Source organism: Stegostoma tigrinum, chromosome 9 (assembly GCF_030684315.1).
Source record: "Stegostoma tigrinum isolate sSteTig4 chromosome 9, sSteTig4.hap1, whole genome shotgun sequence".
In the NCBI taxonomy this organism is placed as follows: Eukaryota; Metazoa; Chordata; class Chondrichthyes; order Orectolobiformes; family Stegostomatidae; genus Stegostoma; species Stegostoma tigrinum.
Genome location: NC_081362.1, coordinates 98,137,514 through 98,156,584, shown reverse-complemented (window position 1 = coordinate 98,156,584; position 19,071 = coordinate 98,137,514). Strand labels below are relative to the sequence as shown.

The 19,071-nt window shown below is 41.8% G+C and overlaps 1 protein-coding gene across 12 annotated transcripts in view; it reads right to left on the bottom strand.

The window, feature by feature from the left end:
• LOC125454981 (protein EFR3 homolog B-like) overlaps positions 1-18,554 on the bottom strand; it is a 151,043-nt gene extending 132,489 nt beyond the window's left edge. For 5 of the 12 annotated variants that reach the window (XM_048536403.2, XM_048536399.2, XM_048536405.2 and 2 more), the window contains exons 1-3: positions 17,768-18,047; positions 4,109-4,185; positions 2,725-2,852 (exon numbers count right to left, since the gene is read on the bottom strand). In XM_048536403.2, coding sequence (XP_048392360.1) covers positions 2,725-2,852; positions 4,109-4,185; positions 17,768-17,807 — 245 coding nt within the window. In that variant the 5' untranslated portion in view covers positions 17,808-18,047. Of the gene's footprint in view, positions 1-2,724; positions 2,853-4,108; positions 4,186-15,662; positions 15,720-17,091; positions 17,380-17,767; positions 18,072-18,492 lie in introns of those variants that run through there. The other 7 variants (XM_048536406.2, XM_059648796.1, XM_048536402.1 and 4 more) reach the window with 7 other exon arrangements.
• Positions 18,555-19,071: the final 517 nt, after the last annotated feature.

Sequence of the window (19,071 nt, the reverse complement as noted above, 5' to 3'; positions counted from 1 at the left end):
AAAAATGGAAAATCATAGACCAGTTGTTTGACCTCTGTAGCGACAAAGTTGCTGGAGTCAATCATAAAGGAAGAGTTAACTGAGCACTTAGAAAAAACAAAGCTCAATTCACCAGTTTCAGCAGCACAAGTTATGCTTGACAAATGTGCTGGAGTTCTTTGAGAATGTAACTAGCAAGGTGGATAATGGGGATCTAGTGGATGTGGTATATCAAAACTTCCACAAGGCATTTGTCAAGGTGCTACATAAAAGACTGCTCCAGAAGGTTAGATCCCAGGGGTTAAGGGTAGAATATTGGCTTGATTAGAGGATTAGCTGATTGACAGAAAGCAGGTAAGTAGGTTGACAGTATCGAGGGCTATGTTGATAGTATCGAGGGTTATTGCAGGTTTCAGTGAGACATTGACAGAATGCAGAGCTGGGCTGAGAAATGGCAGATGGAGTTCAACCTGGATAAATGCGAAGTGATGCATTTTGGAAGGTCAAACTTAAATGCTGAATATAGGATTAAAGGCAGGATTCTCGGCAGTGTGGAGGAACAGCGGGATCTTGGTGTTCAAGTGCATAGCTCCCTCAAAGTTGCCACCCAGGTGGATAAGGTTATTAAGAAAGCATATGGTGTTTTGGCTTTCATTAACAGGGGGATCCAGTTTAAGAGCCGCAAGATTATGCTGCAGCTCTACAAAACCCTGATGAGACCACACTTGGAATAGTGTGTCCAGTTCTGGTTGCCCTATTATAGGAAAGATGTGGAGGCTTTGGAGAGGGTGCAAAGGAGGTTACCAGGATGCTGCCTGGACTGGACGGCTTGTCTTACGACGAGAGGTTGACTGAGCTTGGAGTTTTCTCTCTGGAGAGAAGGAGGAAGAGAGGTGACCTGATCAAGGTGTACAAGGTAATGAGGGGCATGGATAGAGTCGATAGCCAGAGACTTTTCCCCAGGGCAGGATTGACTGCCACGAGCGGTCATAGTTTGAAGGTGTTAGGAGGAAGGTATAGAGGAGACGTCAGAGGGAGGTTCTTCACCCAGAGAGTTGTGAGCGCATGGAATAGTTTACCAGTGGTAGTCGTGGAAGCAGAGTCATTAGTGACATTTAAGCGACTGCTGGACATGCACATGGACAGCAGTGAATTGAGGGGAATATAGGTTAGGTTATTTTATTTTTGGATTAGGATTACTCCACGGCACAACATCGTGGGCCAAAGGGCCTGTACTGTGCTGTACTTTTCTATGTTCTATGGGTCCTTCTCTGAATGGCAAACTAACTAGTGGCGTACTGCAGGGTTCAGTTCTCGGACCTCACCTACTTGTGCTTTATCTACTGCTTTGCAAACAGGTACAGAATGTAACATAGAAAAGTTTGCAAATGATATTAAAACAAGTGGAAAAGCAAGCAGTGATGAGGAGGTAAAGAGTTTACATATGGATATTGGTAGGCTAGGAGAATGAGGCAGAATCTGACAGATAGAGTTTAATATGGATAATTGGCTAGAACAATAAGAAGGTAAATTACTATTTAAATGAGAAACAGATTCAAGAACATAGAACATTACAGCACAGTACAGGCCCTTCGGCCCTCGATGTTGTGCCGACCTGTCATACCGATCTCAAGCCCAGCTAACCTACACTATTCAATGTACGTCCATAGGCTCATCCAATGACGACTTAAATGTACCTAAAGTTGGCGAATCTACTACCGTTGCAGACAAAGCGTTCCATTCCCTGACTACTCTCTGAGTAAAGGAACTACCTCTGACATCTGTCCGATATCTTTCACCCCTCAATTTAAAGCTATTCAAGGTGCATCTTTGCAGAGGGATCTGGGAGTCTTTGTGCATGAATCACAGAAGGTGAGTGTGCAGTATATAATGAGAAAGACAAATGGAATCCTGGCATTTATTGCAAAGGGATGGATTATACAAATAAAGAAATGCTGTTACAATTATGTAAGGCATTGTGAGACCACGCCTGGGCTATTGTGTCCAGTTCTCATTTCTTTACGTGAGGAAGGATGTGGCGGAACTGGAGGCAGTTCAGAGTAGGTTCACCAGGTTAATCCCAGGGATGAAAAGGCTATCATATGAGGAGCGGTTGAATAGCTTGGGCTTGTACTCCTGGAGTTCAGAAGAATGAGGCAGGGAATCTGATCGAGGTATATAAAATGCTAAAGGGGATTGATAAGGTGGACATTGATAGATACCGCCCCTGGTAGGACAGTCTTGAACAAGAGGACACAGATATAGAGTGAGAGGAGGTAGGTTCAAAACTAAGATAAGGAGAAACTATTTATCTCAGACGCTTGTGAGTAGGGGCAGAATCAATCAACAAGTTCAAGAAAGGAATAGATGCATTTCTGATGAAAAGCAGGATGAAGGGCTGTGGGGAGCAGCAGGAAAGTGAAGTTGAGACCGGGATAAGTTCAGCCATGTTCAGGTTAAATGGTAGAGCAGGCTCAAAGAGCTGAATTGCCTACTCCCAATTCCTTATTCCTTTGTTCCTGTATCTGCATATAATGCATTAGTCTCTGAAAATACTGCTCATCCCTGCAAGTTCCAGATAGGGTGTGTTAATGTTTCATGAAAATCACTGCCAGAGCACTAGACAGAATAGATCAGTATTTAGTGAACTGCACTGTCAGGGTACCAGACAGGATAGGTCAGTATTCAGCAGACAGCACTAGTTAGATGTAAAGCTGTGATTAGCAGGTCCTGCATCGTCCATACCCATAACGGTGCCTGGCCACATCTCTGCTGAGCCTCTCTGCAAGATATGCACCAATCCGGTCCAGCTTCTCCGGAGCAGACAGCGCATAAAATGTCAACTTCTCCATGTTGGCTTTCACCAATCCATCCTGTAAACAATGAACACAGTGGATCAAGACTAAAGAGATAACAAAGTGTGGAGCAGGATGAACACAGCAGGCCAAGCAGCAACTCAGGAGCAGAGGGGCTGACGTTTCGGGCCTAGACTAACCATAATCCTTTTCTGATGAAGGGTCCAAGCCCAAAACGTCAGCTTTTGTGCTCCTAAGATGCTGTTTGGCCTTCTGTGTTCATCCAGCTCCACACTTTGTTGTCTCGGATTCTGCAGCATCTGCAGTTTCCATTATCTCCGAATCAAGGCTAAATGTCGTTCATTGTCTTCAAAAACATACATACAACAAACCCTCAATGCAGATTAAACTGGGCCCCTGGACTCAAGAGTCTCTCAACACTGTTGTAATTTTTAGTTTATTTCTTCGGATTATCACTTGCTATGTCAAAATATCTCATCAAAATGAATACACAACAGAACAGATGGAATACAGAGTAAAGCTCCCTTGATATTGTCCCCAGGTTAGATACAGAGTAAAGTTCTCTTTATGGTGTCCTCATTAAACATTCCCAAGTGAAGAACAGCACAGGATTAGATATAGAGGAAAGCTCCTTTGACATTGTCCCCACCAAACACTCCCAGGACAAGTATAGCCTGGGGTTAGATACAGGATAAAACTTTCTCTACGCTGTCTCCCTCAAGCATTCCCAGGGTGAGTACAATAATGGGTAAGGTGCTAAGGTATGGGTAAAAATTAGGGAGTCAGAAAAATGAATGAGGGAGAATAGGGTAATGATTAGTGAACTGTCTTGACCAACAGTTTCTGAGTCTGCATTGAGTAAAGTTAGCTGATGTCAGAAAAACAATGTGGGCCTTGCATAATTGATATCTAAAGTCTACATAATGTAGATTAAATAGTCAAAATTTACGTAGATGAAAGTGTTTGAGTGTCTTTGGGTATCCGTGTCTAGTCCTCACATTTGAATCCATTCGGACAATGTATGGTGGCTGATTTCAGGAGTTTATAATCCCTCCATAAAGAAGGGAATGGGACAGTAAACAGTTTGAAAGGAAGAGAAAGGTTGTGAAATAAGCCTGGAGATCATTGTAAACAGAAATCCTTGTCCTGACTTTCTGGGTATACAACCTGTCCCAGATATTTTGAACCATGGGCAAGTTAAAGTTACAGGTAAATGTTTCAGCACATGCTCTGCTCTGGAGGATTAAAATCAGTGTATCACTGATCGTTCAATCTTACAAATCAGTGCTCTAAATAAAGGGGCAGGTATTTACCTCGGCATCTTCAGGGAAGATGTTGTCCACGAGTCTCTTGTACCGTGGACGAAGAGCTCCACAACAGCCACAGACACCTGAGAAGAAGCACAAGCGTTTGTGACCCATTTAACAAAGCACGATGCAACTTCCTCAGACAAAAATACTGCAGTGAAAACATAACAGGTGGCTTAAGGATTGTCTCTAGTCATAATAACATAATATGATTTTTATAACAGAATAAAAGCAATGTTAATAATGTATCTATACAGCGGTTCATGAACAATGCAGTATCAGAATGACTGTAACAGCATTGGAAATCATTGCAAACATTCAACCAATACAGCAGTTTGACACATGAAAACATTGACTATAGAAAGCATTTGAGGCCAAAACATTGAATGTTTTCAACAAGAAAATACTTATAATTCTTAGGACAAAAGGGATCAAGGGTAGTGAGTTAGAAAGTCAAGCCATGATCATATTGAATAGTGCAGTAGGCTCAAATGGTCTATTCCTACTCATATTTTCTGTGTTTCTTTGTTTAATTCATTTGTCACTCAATGCTCTTTTCCATAAGTAGTTGCCGAACCTCTGGGAAATTCATTAGCATCCTCCCTTCAAGCCCACTTCTAGCACCAAGATGGAATGATCCAGGACTCCTGACACTGGAAAATTATAGCACAGGACCACATATGTAGTATAAAGCTACCTCTACACTATTCTATCAAACTTTCCAAGGATAGGGAAACCACAGGGTTACATACAGAGTGCAGCACTTCTACAGTGTCTCTCAAACACTTTCAAAAATTTGTAAATCACTACAAACTTCATAACAGCTAACATTCGCAAATTAGACAGATCAACTCCTGGTAATCCTGAAATAAATCAATAGATCATTTAAAAGTTTTTTTTAATTCATTAGTGGGATGTGGGCATTGCTGGCTGGCCAGCATCTATTTCCCATCCCTAGCTGCCCTTGACAAGGTAGTGGTGAGCCACTTTTTTGAACCATGCAGACCACCCTTGTGACTTGACCCACAATGCCCTTAGGGAGGGAATTCCAGGATTCTACCTAGCTACAGTGAAGGAACAGAGATAAATTTCCAAATCAGGATGGTGAGTGGCCTGGAAGGGAACTTGATGGTGGTGATATTCCCCTGTATCTGCTGCCCTGGCCCTTCGAGAGGGAACTGGTCGTGGGTTTGGAAGCTCCTGTCTGAGGATCATTGGTGAACTTCTGCAGTGCATTGTGTAGATTGTTCATACTTTTTCCAAATTTATAAATTAACTTCATTGTGCGCAGAGTCAAAAACTTGATTTATTTTTGACAAGGGGGTTGGATCAGTATTTATAAATGAATAGTTTATATTGGAAAGGTTTGATAAAAGATATTTAGACTAGCATCAGAACTAGAGTGAAGGCCCAAATGACATCTTTTGCTGTAATTTGTGAGCCATGATGTGGGAGTGCCGATATTGGACTGACATGGGCAAGGTTGGAAATCACACAACACTAGGTTATAGTCCAACAGGTTTATTTGAAAACATAAACTTTCGGAACAGCGTTTGCAGGAACAGCAACTCAAATTCCGCTTGGGAACCCTGCAGCTCAATGGTATCAATGTGGACTTCACAAGCTTCAAAATCTCCCCTCCCCATCGCATCCCAAAACGAGCCCAGCTCGTCCCACCTCCCTAACCTGTCCTTCCTCCCACCTGCTCACTCTTCCCACCTCAAGCCACCACTCCCATCTCCTACCTACTAATCTCATCGCACCCCCTTGCCCTGTCTGTTCTCCCTGGACTAACCTATCTCCTCCCTACCCCCCCACCTACACTCACCTTTACTGGCTCTACCCGCCTCTTTGACCTGTCTGTCTCCTCTCACCCTATCTTCTCCTTTATCCATCTTCTATTCCCCTCCCCCTCTCTCACTATTTATTTCAGAACCCACTTCCCCTTCCCCATTTCTGAAGAAGGGTCCAGGCCTGAAACATCAGCCTTCCTGCTCCTCTGATGCTGCTTGGGCTGCAGTTTTCATCCACCTCTACACCTTGTTATCTCAGATTGTCCAGCATCTGCAGTTCCTACTATCTCTGAAACAGCTTTCGGAATCATACTGCTTCTTCAGATGTTAACATAGATTCTAAACAAGGTCTCACAACTAATTTCCGAAGGGTCTAGACCCAAAATGTCAGCTTTCCTGCTCCTTTGATGCTGCTTGGCCTGTTGTGTTCATCCGGCTCTACACCTTGTTATCTCACAACTAACTTGCATTGTCTGATTTAAAACGTCACCTCTCCTTTACATTGATAAAACCTTTAGTTCTCTCAGGACTGTGACTTGAAAGGAATTCAGGTATTTATATATACATATTAATCAGTTAAAATCTTTTAACTGATTAAAGATTTAACAGCAGCTTAGCTTTGTTTAGTACATCCTCATCAGTGGTGTGACCCTTTGATCTTTTATTTCTAAATCCTGTGTCTGATACTATCTCGCTCACTAACACTTGAAGAAGGAGTATGACTCCGACAGCTTGCGGTTTCAAATAAACCTGTTGGAGTATAACCTAGTGTTGTGTAATTTGTTAGGTTTTATAAAATCAATTTCTTATTGATTACATTCTATGAACTGCATTCATAACTCTGCCCAATTTTCTGCAAAAGCAGACCAAAACAATAGGTTTACACACGACTTGGATTCCTAACACTTGAAATGTTCACAGCTGCTCGCCTCTGTACTCTTTCAAGGGCGTTCTACTGTCAGCAATTCTATATCAAGAAACGGTATCAGCAGTTTCCAGCTGAACAAAGATGCTGTGTTTGCACTAAGATTGATGCTGCCTTCTCCAAGAAAGGAAAACAATTGCTGGAGGTCACAATTTTGAAGTTCGAACATGACATCAGATGCCCAGGAACAAAGTGTCATTGAAATGTACTTCTGCAGTTGATTTTGAATTTTATATCAAAATGCAATAAATAGCTCCTAAAACTGATTGAATAGATTCCCTGTGCTGTATCCTCCTTCACTGTAGAGAAGTGTACCTTCACTGTACATTCAGGTACAGAATTGAAGAGAGAACCTTGTTAGCTGTAATTATAGCAGCATCATTCACTGGCCTCTTCACATGATAGAGTTATAAAGCACAGGGGTCTTTCAGACCAAATCAGACAATAACTTAGAGGACAGAGTTATCCAGTTAGTTTCACTCCACTGTCCTTTTCCCAGGACTGCAAATTTCTCATTTTTTAGCAAAGAGCCTTTTGAAAATTATTATGACTTTCAGACCATGGAATGTAGAAACTAAAGTAGGCCATTTCGCCCATCGATACTGTTCCAGCATTCAAAGAAATCAGGACTGATCTGATAATTCTAAACTTTCCCCAAAACTTTTGATTCCCTTACAGATTAAAAATCTGTCTATCTCAGCCTTGAACATACTTAACAGCCCGTCCTCGACAGCACTCTGCAATAAACAGACTTCACAGATTCACATCCTTCCGAGTTTACAAATTTCTCTTCATCTCTGTATTGAGACCAGAAGAATTAGGGACAAGAGTAAGCTCCTTGAGCCTGCTCCACCATTCAACAGGATCAAGGCTGCTCTAACATTCCTCACATCCACTTTCAATGTATGAGGATAGTTTGTCAAGCAGAGTGGCAGGAGCCTGGAATGCACTGCCAGAGGAGGTGGTGGAAGCAGGCACATTGGTGACATTTCAGAGACTTCTGGATGGTTACATGAATAGGGAGAGAATAGAGGGATACAGATCGAATAAGAACAGGTTTGTTTTTTTAGGTTAGTCAGGGCATGATGATTGGCACAGGCTTGGAAGGGCCTGTTCTTGTGCTGTACTTCTCGTTTGTTCTTTTCCAGCATCAAAATATTACTGGAATATTACGATTGGTATATTCACTATCTCTGCAGTTATGTCCTTTAATATCCCAGGATGCAACTCGTCAGATCCATGGGAGTTATCAGCTTTTAGCTCCATTACTTCCCCCTATTTTTTTTCTCTAGTGATAACTATAACATTTATTTTCCAACCCTGACTTTGGCCCCCTAATATTTTAGTATTTTTGAATGCTTTTACATCTTCCACTGTGAAAGCTGATGAAAAGTATTTATTCAATTCCATTGTCATTTCCCGGTTCCTGATTATTATTTCTCCACCATCACTGTCTAAGGCCTATGCTTACTTTGATCTCTTGTTTCCTTTTTCCATATTTAAAGAAGCTGTTACTGTCAGTTTTGATATGACCTGCTCGTTTATCCTCAAATTTTACTTTCCCTCCCTGCAGTCACATCCACCAGTCCCTGATAAGAATTCAAATTTGAATTATGTAATCTGAGAGCATGCTGCCTCCTGGACCCAAGTGTCCAGGAAACGTTCCCCTCCGTAATGTGGTGCAATATTTGCAACTTGGACTCCAGCTCCTCAGCTGAGAACCTAAATTCCTCATATTGTATACATTTAGTACAGATATTTCATCACAGATGGCCTTTGTGTCCAGCAGTTCCCATATGCTGCAGCAACAACACATTATCTGTCCCGCCAAACTATCATATTTTATTTAATAAATTTATTAAATAGTTATTCTAGCATTTCTGTTATTTATATTTGAAGGGTTCCATGCTCTTTACACTTTATAGTAATTAATTTTTCTACACCAACTTCCATCTTTTGACTTACATTAGATTGGTTTCTAATTGCACCATGTAGTTCAAGTTGCTTCCCCTCATTCTTTCCACCAAAATACATCATTTCATCTCCCACTGTGTCTTCCCTTATCATCAGTCTGTATATTTCCTTCTGAAATCTGCTACAATCATTTTCACTGTTTACCACTTCTTTCAGTTTTCTGTCAACTGCAAAGCCAAAGCCTCGGTCAGTAGCATAAGAATGTAAGAAATCAGAACTGTCTGCACAGTTCCTCAAGGATGCTTCACTATTCAGCAAGTTATGGCTAACCTCTATTTTCCTTCCCCATCCCCTCATAAGATTATTAGAAGTAGGAACAAGAGTAGGTGTTCAGCCCATTATGCATTTGATAAGATCATGGCTGACCAGACTCTAGCCTTAGCCCTATTTTATCCCATCTTGTCTTAATCCTCAACTCTCATGTTGATCAAAAATTTGTCTAATTCAGGATGAAATATATTCAATGATCCAGCCTCCACTGCTTTGTGGAATAAAATTCCCAAAACTATCAGCCCTCTGAGAGAACACGGTGTGAAGCTGGATGAACACAGCAGGCCAAGCAGCATCAGAGGAGCAAGAAAGTTTGACGCTTCGGGTTGAGACCCTTCTTCAGAAATGGGGGAGGGGAAGGGGATTCTGAAATAAATGGGAAGACGGGGGAGGCGGATAGAAGATGAATAAAGGAGAAGATAGGGTGACAGGAGACAGACAGATCAAAGAGGTGGGGTTAGAGCCAGTACAGGTTAATGTAGGTGGGGAGTTAGGGAGGCGATAGGTCAGTCCAGGGAGGACGGACAGGGCAAGGAGGCGGGATGAGGTTAGCAACAAACAAGTATACCTCCCAGTCGCGAACCATTTCAACTGCCCCCAACCCCCCCCCACCACCAACTCCTTGGATGACATGTCCATCCTGGTCCTCCTGCATTGCCACAATGACACCACCTAAAAGATGCAGGAACAGCATCTCATGGTTTGCTTGGGAATCCTGCAGCCCAAGGGTATCAATGTGGATTTCACAAGCTTCAAAATCTCCCCTCACCCGGCCATATCCCAAAACCAGCCCAGCCAGTCCCCACCTCCCTAACCATTCCTCCCACCTCAAGCCCCATTCCCCGCTCCTATCTACTAATCGCATCCCGCTTCCTTGGCCTGTTCATCCTCCCTGGATTGACCTATCCCCTCCCTAACTCCCCACCTACATTCACCTTCACTGGCTCTAATCCCACCTCTTTGACCTGTCTGTCTCCTCTCACCCTATCTCCTTTATCCATCTTGTATCCGCCTCCCCCCTCTCCCATTTCTGAAGAAGGGTCTCGACCCAAAATGTCAAACTTTCCTGCTCCTCTGATGCTGCTTGGCCTGCTGTGTTCATCCAGCTTCACACCATGTCATCACAGATTCTCCAGCATCGGCAGTTCCTACTATCTCTGTAACAATTTTAGCCCTCTGAGAAAATTCTTCCTCATCTCCAGTTTAAATGGGAGATGGTTTTGTTTTTAAAACGGTGTCACCAGATTCTAAATTCTTCTGAGGAAATATCATCCCGGCATCCGCCCTGTCAAATCCTCTTAGACTCTTCTATGTTTCAGGCCCAGCCTCGTCAAACTTTCCTCATTAGACAGGAGAGGCAATGGCTGAGTGATATTATTACAGGACTGTTAATCCAGAAACTCAAATAATATTCTGGGGACTGGGGTTTGAATCCTGCCACGGCAGATGGTGAAATTTGAATTCAATAAATATCTGGAATTAAGAATCTAATGATGACCATAAATCCATTGCCGATTGTCGGAAAAACCCTAATGGTTCATTAGTGTCCTTTACGGAAGGAAACTGTCAGCTTTACTTAGTCCGGTATACATGTGACTCCAGACCCACAGCAATATGGTTGATTCTTAACTGCCCCTGGGCAATTAGGGATGGGCAATAGATAGCCAGCAACACTCTCATCCTGTGAATGACTAAAGAAAAACAATTGACTCCCTTCCCACGAATGAGCCTGGTGAACTACTCTGAATTCTACCCAATGCAAGTACATCCCTGTGCAGTCACTTTATACTACAGAATTCTGCATTCTGTCTCTCAAATGAAATAATAAGTTGAAGAAGTGTCACTACCACCACCCCCACTTGCTTTCTTGTCTATCAATGTATCATCAACAAATTTGACTACAACACATTCTTGTCCTTGCATCCAAGTTATTAGCATAATTTGTAAGTCATTCAGGCCACGGTCCTATCCCTGGTGGCACTCCCTTTGTTAGTTTGCCAAGCTGAAAATGATCAATTTATTCCAATTCTATTTTCTATTCCTTATCTAATCCTTTATCAACGATAATTTATCACTCCCACTAACATGAGTCTATTGTTCAGTAATCTTTCATGTGGGATCTTAGTGAATGTCTTTTGGACATCCAAATACACCACATCCACCAATTCCTTTTCATCCACCATGCCTGTTACATCATCAAAGAATTCTGACAAATGTGTAAATATGTTTTGCTTTCAGAAAACCATACTGACATGGAATGATTATAATTATGATTTTCACAATGTTTGTCACCAGCTTTTTAGAATGGACTCTAGCATTTTCCCCAAGACTAAAGTTAGACTAACTGATCCATTGCTTCCTGCTTTCTGTCTCTTCTTGAACATATTTTCAAATCTATTGTGCCCTATCCAGAACATGGAGAATTTTGTAATTCATCCACTATCGCTGCAGCTATTTCCTTTAAGAGTTGGGATGTCATGTTGAGGTTGTACCGGACTGGAGTATAGGAGGTCAAAGGCTGACCTTAAAAAGTTTATACAATCATGATTTGCTTTGATTTATTGCAATAACATGTACCTAAGTACGGTGAAAACCTTTGTTTGTGAGAAGTACAGGTAGAGCGTAGCAAACAAGAAAATACAAATCAAAGGGTTCCTAGACAGAGAGAGGCATACAGGTTACAACTGTACAAGAGGTGCACAAAGCAAGATCAACATTACTTGAAGTTGGAGAGTCTATTCAGCAGCCTAATAACAGCCGGGAAGAGGCTGTTGGTGCATGCATTTAAACTTCTGTATCTTCTACCTGATGGAAGATGCAGTAGGAGAGCATTATTAGGGTGGGAGGGGTCTTTGAGGATGTTGGCAGCCTCTATGCAGCAACAGAAGTGTAAATGCAGTCCATGGAAGGGACATTGACTTCTGTGATGGTCTGGGCTGTGCACACAACCTTCTGTACTTTCTTACAGTCTTGAATAGAGCAGTTGCCATACCAGGCTGTTATTCACCTGGATACAATGATGTATCTGTGAAAGTTGGTGAGGGTCCAGATGGATATGCCAAATTTCCTATGCCACCTGATGGACAAAAGGGATTGTTGTGCCTACTTGACAGTTGCATCTAATTGAGAAGTCCAGGACAGATTGTCGGTTACTGTCACTCCTAGGAACTTGAAGCTGTCAGCCCTTTTCATCTCAGCTCCATTGATGTAGATGGGAGCATGTCCTCCTCCTTTCTTTCTGAAGTCAAAATGATCAGTTCATCCGTTTTGCCAACATTGAGAGAGAGGTTGTTATCAGTACACCATGACACCAAGGCCTCTATCTCCTTTCTGTATTCTAACACATCATTGTTTGATATTTGTCCTACCACAGTGGTGTCATCTGCTAACTTGTCGATGGCATTCGTTCGGAATTTGGCTATACAGTCATGGATGTACAGTGAGTATGGTAAGGGGTTAAGTACACATATCTGGGGGTCTCCAGTGTTGAGGCTTATTGTGGAGGAGATGTAGTTGTCTATCTTAACTGAGGGGTACATACAATGTCAATAACAAGGGTCCTTCCATAGCATGGGGGAGTTCAAAGCTAGGGGAAAAGTGTTAAGGTGAGAGGAGAAAGATTTAAAAAATTCACGGGGGCAACTTTTTTCCACAGAGTGGTTCATGTATGGAATGAACCTTGAGATGTAGTGGTGGGTGCGGATAGTTACATTTAAAAAATATTTGGATAAGTGCATGAATAGAAAATCTTTGGAGGGATATGGGCCAGGCACCGGCAGGTGGGATTAATTTAGTTTGGGATTATGTTAGCATGGACCTGTTGTACTGAAGGGTCTGTTTCTGTCCTATATGATGCAATGCTGTCAAGTCCAGGAGACAACTTTAAGTCCATTTGTTTTCTGAGTGTTGTTTCCTCTAATGGTTATGATTGTTTTAAATTCCCTCCTCCCTTTACCCTCTTGATTTTCTATAAATTTTTAGGATGTTTTCAGTGTCTTCTACAAGTAGAAAATACTTACTCATGTTCTTGCCATCTCCTTTTGTCCAATTATTAATTACCACATTTCACCCTCTCAGAGTCCAAGGCTTACTTAACTACTCACTTTCTTTTCAAATATCTGTAGAAGCCTTTATTTTTCGTTATTTATTCACAGGAAGTGGGCTTCACTGGTTTCAGCTACATTTATTCCTTAATTGAGAAAATGTTGATGAGCTGTTCTCTTGGACTGCTGTTGTTCAATGGAGGAGACAAGGATACACACAGAACACTGCTAGGAAGAAAGTTCTAGAATTTTTATACAAAGCCAGTGAATAAGCAGTAATATGCTTCCAAGTCAGAATGGCAAGTGGCTTGAAGGGGAACTTGGTGGTGTTGGTGGTATTCCCATTAATCTATTGCCCAGCTAGGTGTTATTGGAGCAACCTTCGTGAATTACTATGGTGCATCTTATAACTGGTACACACTGCTGCTACTGAGTGCTGATGGTGAAGGTGTGAACGGTGAATAAGGTGCATTGGATGCCAATCAAGCCTCTTTGTCCTAAATTTATTGAGCCTGTCATGCTTTTTGAAGGTGTCTGATAATGCTTGTTATTTTCCTCTCTTTTGTTTTTGTCATCATTTCCTAATTTTTAATTTTTTCAAAATTTTCTGGCCTACAACTAACCTTTGCAAATCTTTCAATTTGATATTACCCTTAACCTCAACATTAGCTTAAGATTCATGTTGATCATAGAATCCCTAAAGTGTGGAAACAGTGTTGTAGCTACATTATTTTTTCAACCCTGTTAATGACCAGAAAGCTATCAACCTGAATCTCAAATAGACTCAACAATTTTTTTTCAAATGTATCTTTAATTGCTCAAGACTTGAGCATTTACTACATAATCCCTCCTCCAAACGTTTTCAAGACTCAAGGTTGGTTTTCTGGACAAAAGGTATAACGGGATCACTCAAATCCTTATAGCTCAGTTGCTGGTTTCTTCTGATTGTACCAACATTTGGTGCTTAACTTGGTTCGTTCAAATTACTAAGTTGATATGGAGTGGAGTGGCAGGTACTGTAGGACCTTAACATCAAATTGTCTGCACAAACTCATTTCTCTAAACATGATTGGGGTATAACAAGTATGGCAGAATGAACATAAAAGTTACACACAGCAGCACAAGACATCAGAAGACAAAACAGAACAAGTAGAGCTCTCAGTAGGATGCCTTATTTGCCTTGCATGCTAATACAGCAATACTCTGTTGGAACCTCAAAAACAAATGAGTCATACACTAAAATAAGGCAAAGAAGTGAAGATGTTGGAACAAAAATAGAAATTGCTGCAGAAACACAGCAGGTCTGGCAGTATCTGTAGAGAGAAAGCTGAATTAAAGTTTAAGTCCAGCGACCCTGCTTCAGAACTCAATAAATGAATCATCCATGTTTCAATCAAGACAGGATCATTATACATTTTCTGATGAAGGGTCTAGGCCCGAAACATCAGCTTTTGTGCTCCTAAGATGCTGCTGGGCCTGCTGTGTTCATCCAGCCCCACACTTTGTTATCTTGGATTCTCCAGCATCTGCAGTTCCCATTATCCCAGGATCATTATGGGGTTCCAAGTGGCATGGAGCAGATGAGAATTGCAGCAGCATCATACAAGAAGTCCAGCAAGGCCCATCTCAATGCTGGGAACAACTCATTCCATCTTTTCTGGGCATCAAGATAAGATTCTTGCTAAGCAATGGCAAGTCATCTTTTAGGGGGACTACTGCTTGTTAATGACCTTAATATCTGCAGATTTCACCTTATTAATATGAAGCTTTCTATCTTACCATCTGCCATGAGCAAACTGGATGCTGAGAATTCTTGACATAGAAGTCAAAACAAATACCTGATGACCAGCTCACTGCTGGCTGCCAAGAGACTCCATGTTGGTCAATACACAACCCATGCCATAGAAACATTTAAACAGAAAAATTAGGAGGAGTAGGCCATTCAGTCCTTTGAGCCTGCTCTGCCATTGGATATGATCACAACTTATCATCCAGCTTGGTAACCTGTTCCTGCTTTCTCCCACCCCTTTGATCCCTCCAGGCCAAGAACTATATCTAGTCAAAGACAGTCCTCAGTCAAGAGAAGGGAGACAGCCTCTGGTAAAGCGGTCTCTGCACAAGTTGAAGTCAACCTCTGATAGCAGTCCTGACTTGGTCTTGGTCAATCAGCTGCTCAGAAATGTCAGAGTTAGGACTCTCTCTTCATAAGGGATGAAGAGATGAAAGTTGGGCTGCCCACTACCTGTCCTGACTCAATCTGCCCTATTGGGGCTGCGTTACTCCTGGAACATGAAAAAACGAATTATTAACAGAGATGAAAATTGATGGCACAGCTGCTACTTTTGGTGCAGATGGTGAGGTACTCCAAATAAGTGAGTTGGCAGTGCAGACAGCATGCGGGGTTGGGGATGTAAGTTGTCGTGGTGGGTGAGAGTGAGTGAGGGAAGATGTTCCAGACGAAGGGATAGGGCATGAGTCTTGGTGAAGGTGGGTACAGTAGCAAAGATTGAGAGAGTGTATTTGAGGTATAAGAGAGAAGATGGCCATTGACTTACTTCCTACATTTGCAATTCATGAGCCACATCATGGTTTCATGGCCTCTTCTGCTGGTCCTGGTGGAAAAAGATACCACCAAGTTATTGTCCACAAAGGAAGGTGCTCTCTACCATGTCTAGGGCAATTTCAGGAACTGTACAGGACTAACAATTCTTGTACAGGGGCAAAATCATATTTTGAAGAAGGCACCATTGCCAGGGATAGCAGTCTGTTTTCATTTACTCACCACGGCACATGGGTCTCACTGGCTAGGCCAGCACTTATTGTCCCTCGTAGTCCCTTGAGAAGGTGGTGGTGAGCTATCTTCGTGAACTGCTGCAGACCTTGTTCTAACGCCATGATGGAGGAAGTTTCAGGATTTTGACCCAGCGACAGTGAAGAAGTAATGCATTTCCAAATCTGGTGAGTGACTTGGAGAAGAACTTGTAGTAATGGCGTTCCCATCTATTTGCTGCCTTTGTCCTTTCAGATGCAAGTGGACGTTGGTTTGGAAGGTGCTGTCTAAGCAACCTTGATGAATTTCTGCAGTGCGTTTTGTGTATGTTGCACGCCGCAGTTACAGTGACAGTGGCAAGTCATTCCAGGTACTATGAGTGTTAGAATCATATGTGAGGGCACTTAGGAGTGGGGTAGGTAGTTAAGGCAGTGGGTTTGGTAAAATACGATGAGAGAACTTGCTCAGCCTTGTCAAAATTCTCCATGAAACTCGACAAAACTGACACAAACAAAAAGATTCAGCCCATTAACACTGACTCTGCCACCAATTGGTTGTAATAATAAGACATTAAACAATGAAATTTACAATCAAATTCAGAAATGAAACAATGCCATATTTCATAAAAATATAATCGTCCCTGAGCCAATAAATCACTCAACTGACTATTCTTCAGGCACCAACCTGGAGATGAAGTAGGCTTGTCGAGTGTGTAGTGTATCACAGATCAGCCTACATATAGCTCTCACCAAATATCATCACCTGTACACTTCTCAGGAGTCACTAGATTGTGTTAAGGACCAGTAGCCCTCCCACCGGGGCACCTGGGTAAACTATGGTAGCCCTCATGCCCATGATGGCTCAAATCAAGTAGGCATGGCTCACCTACATGCTAGGTTAAGGGGAATGTGCTACTGCAGCTCTGACTTAGAGCACTACCACTGTGCTGCCAACTATACACATATGATGTAATTCAACAGACATGAGCCACTGCAGCTACCATATAAACAGATATTAAAAATACTTCAAGTGCAGCATTCACTGTAAAACTTAATAGAAAGGAGGTCTACAAAACAAGAATAGTATTTCATTCAGAAACTGCCAACAAACAATATGATTATCAAATTGGCTTTTAAGTATACTGGCTTATTTTTCATTTTTATTTTCATAATATCAGATCTGCACTCTCATAAGATTATTAGTTCAAGCCTTACCGTACATCTTATAGCAGATTATACCATCTCTCCCTCAATTTCAGGCATCTGAAAGAATTTAATCTTTCCAAGAAATGATGGATGCAGTTGACCTTAGCTCCTGTATGATGCTAGCAATGGTCCTGATGAATGCTCAATGACAAACACACAGAGACCTTTCATCCACTACAGTCAACAAGGGATGAATGAAAGAGGAATCATTGATCCAGTGGTATTTCTTCTTCCTCTCTGGGGACGGGAGTATTAAGACTCTCAGTCCTTGATACAATGCTTCGGCTCTGCATGCATTACATCAGCAGCTTTTTCTTGGCAGACACACAGCTTATTAGATCGGAGTGGGGGGTGGGGTGGAGGGTGAATTCTTAGTGCAGTTAAAATATATTTCACGAAAGGAATTAACGCAGAGAAGAATGTCATTAATCAAACCTGTAGCAGTGGCATTGTTGCCTCTTTTATCTGCAAAATAACTTGCACATTTATTAAAAATCTGATTTGAATGCCTTGTACTGTGGATGATAGGGGCTGACAATGCTTTTATTTACAGTAAACGACAGTCCCCTCCACTGTTGCGATCATACTGTCTGATGTATGAGAGACTGCGAACGAATGAGGAAGTTAAGAGGCAGCTGACAGTAGGACAGATATTTCAAAATACTTGTTATGTTTAAATACTTACCATTTCCAACATGGTGGTCAGCAATTCCACAGCAGTCCATGAGAAATGCAACTATGTATGCTCACTGGCATTCCAATAAATCTGACTGTTGAGTTTCACTTGACAAAGAAGAAAGCACTTTGAAAAAGGATGAAAAGCAAGAAACCACAGCACTGATCTCTCTCGATACCTGCAATGCTGCTATTGTACTGTCTGTTAGAAGGAGATTTCTGGATCCAACAGAGCAGGGAGCAGAGCTTTATATTCCCAGCCTTCTCCCTCCGCCTTCCTTTTTCTCCCTTCAAGGGCGTTATGATACCAGTGACACACTTCAACTCATTTCTAGTCCTTTCACTCTCACAGATACACAAATAATAGGTTTCAATGCTCCACTTAAAATGTAAGATACGTCACAATCTTTCACTAACACAAACCCCTATCTGGAGCTGCAACATAAGTTTCTAAACATTTAATTTACATCAGAGGCTGTGAAGTATAGACAGCACTGATTCAATTAAATGCAAAATAACTAAGCAACCCAACACATACATAATAAAAAAGTCTCCATTGCCGCACCATTTAAGTGTAAGTTATCAATCAATAACTTAAAAAAAACAGCTAAACAAAACCATGATTAACCAGTTCAAGCCTTACAATTTCTTACTCCTTGGCAAAGGCAACATTCATACATCACTTCATACCGGCCTATGGTGTTACAGGGGGAGCTATTGATCTAAGATACTTACCGAACAAAATATTAATTTGAAGTCAGCTTCCATGCTGGGAAAAGCTAGAGCTGAATGTGTGAAATCCCAATGCCAGCAGCAAATGAATTCAAGGAATGATTTTTAACTTGTAGGTTTTACCCCTCACAGATATACAGCAGGTCTGATGCATGCTTGCAAAAAGAGAATGTACAGATGGAAATTTTTTAAAAACCATTTACAGGACGTGGGCATCGCTGGCTAGGCAGCATTTATTGCCCATCCCCAAATGCCCAGAGAACAGTTCAGAGTCAACCACATTGCTGTGGGTCTGGAGTCACATATAGGCCAGACTAGGTAAGGATGGTAGTTTCCTTCCCGAAAGGACATTAGTGAACCAGATGGGTTTTTTTCCCAAAAATAGACAATGGGTTCATGGTCTCATTAGATTCTTAATTCCAGATATTTTTAATTGAATTCAAATTCCACCATCTGCCATGGTTGGATTTGAACCCAGGTCCCCGGAATGTTTTCTGGGTCTCTGGATTAACAATAATACCACTAGGCTATCGCATCCTCCATGGGAGATTTCAGAAGCAGGGGCAGCGCCTCAGTTAGATA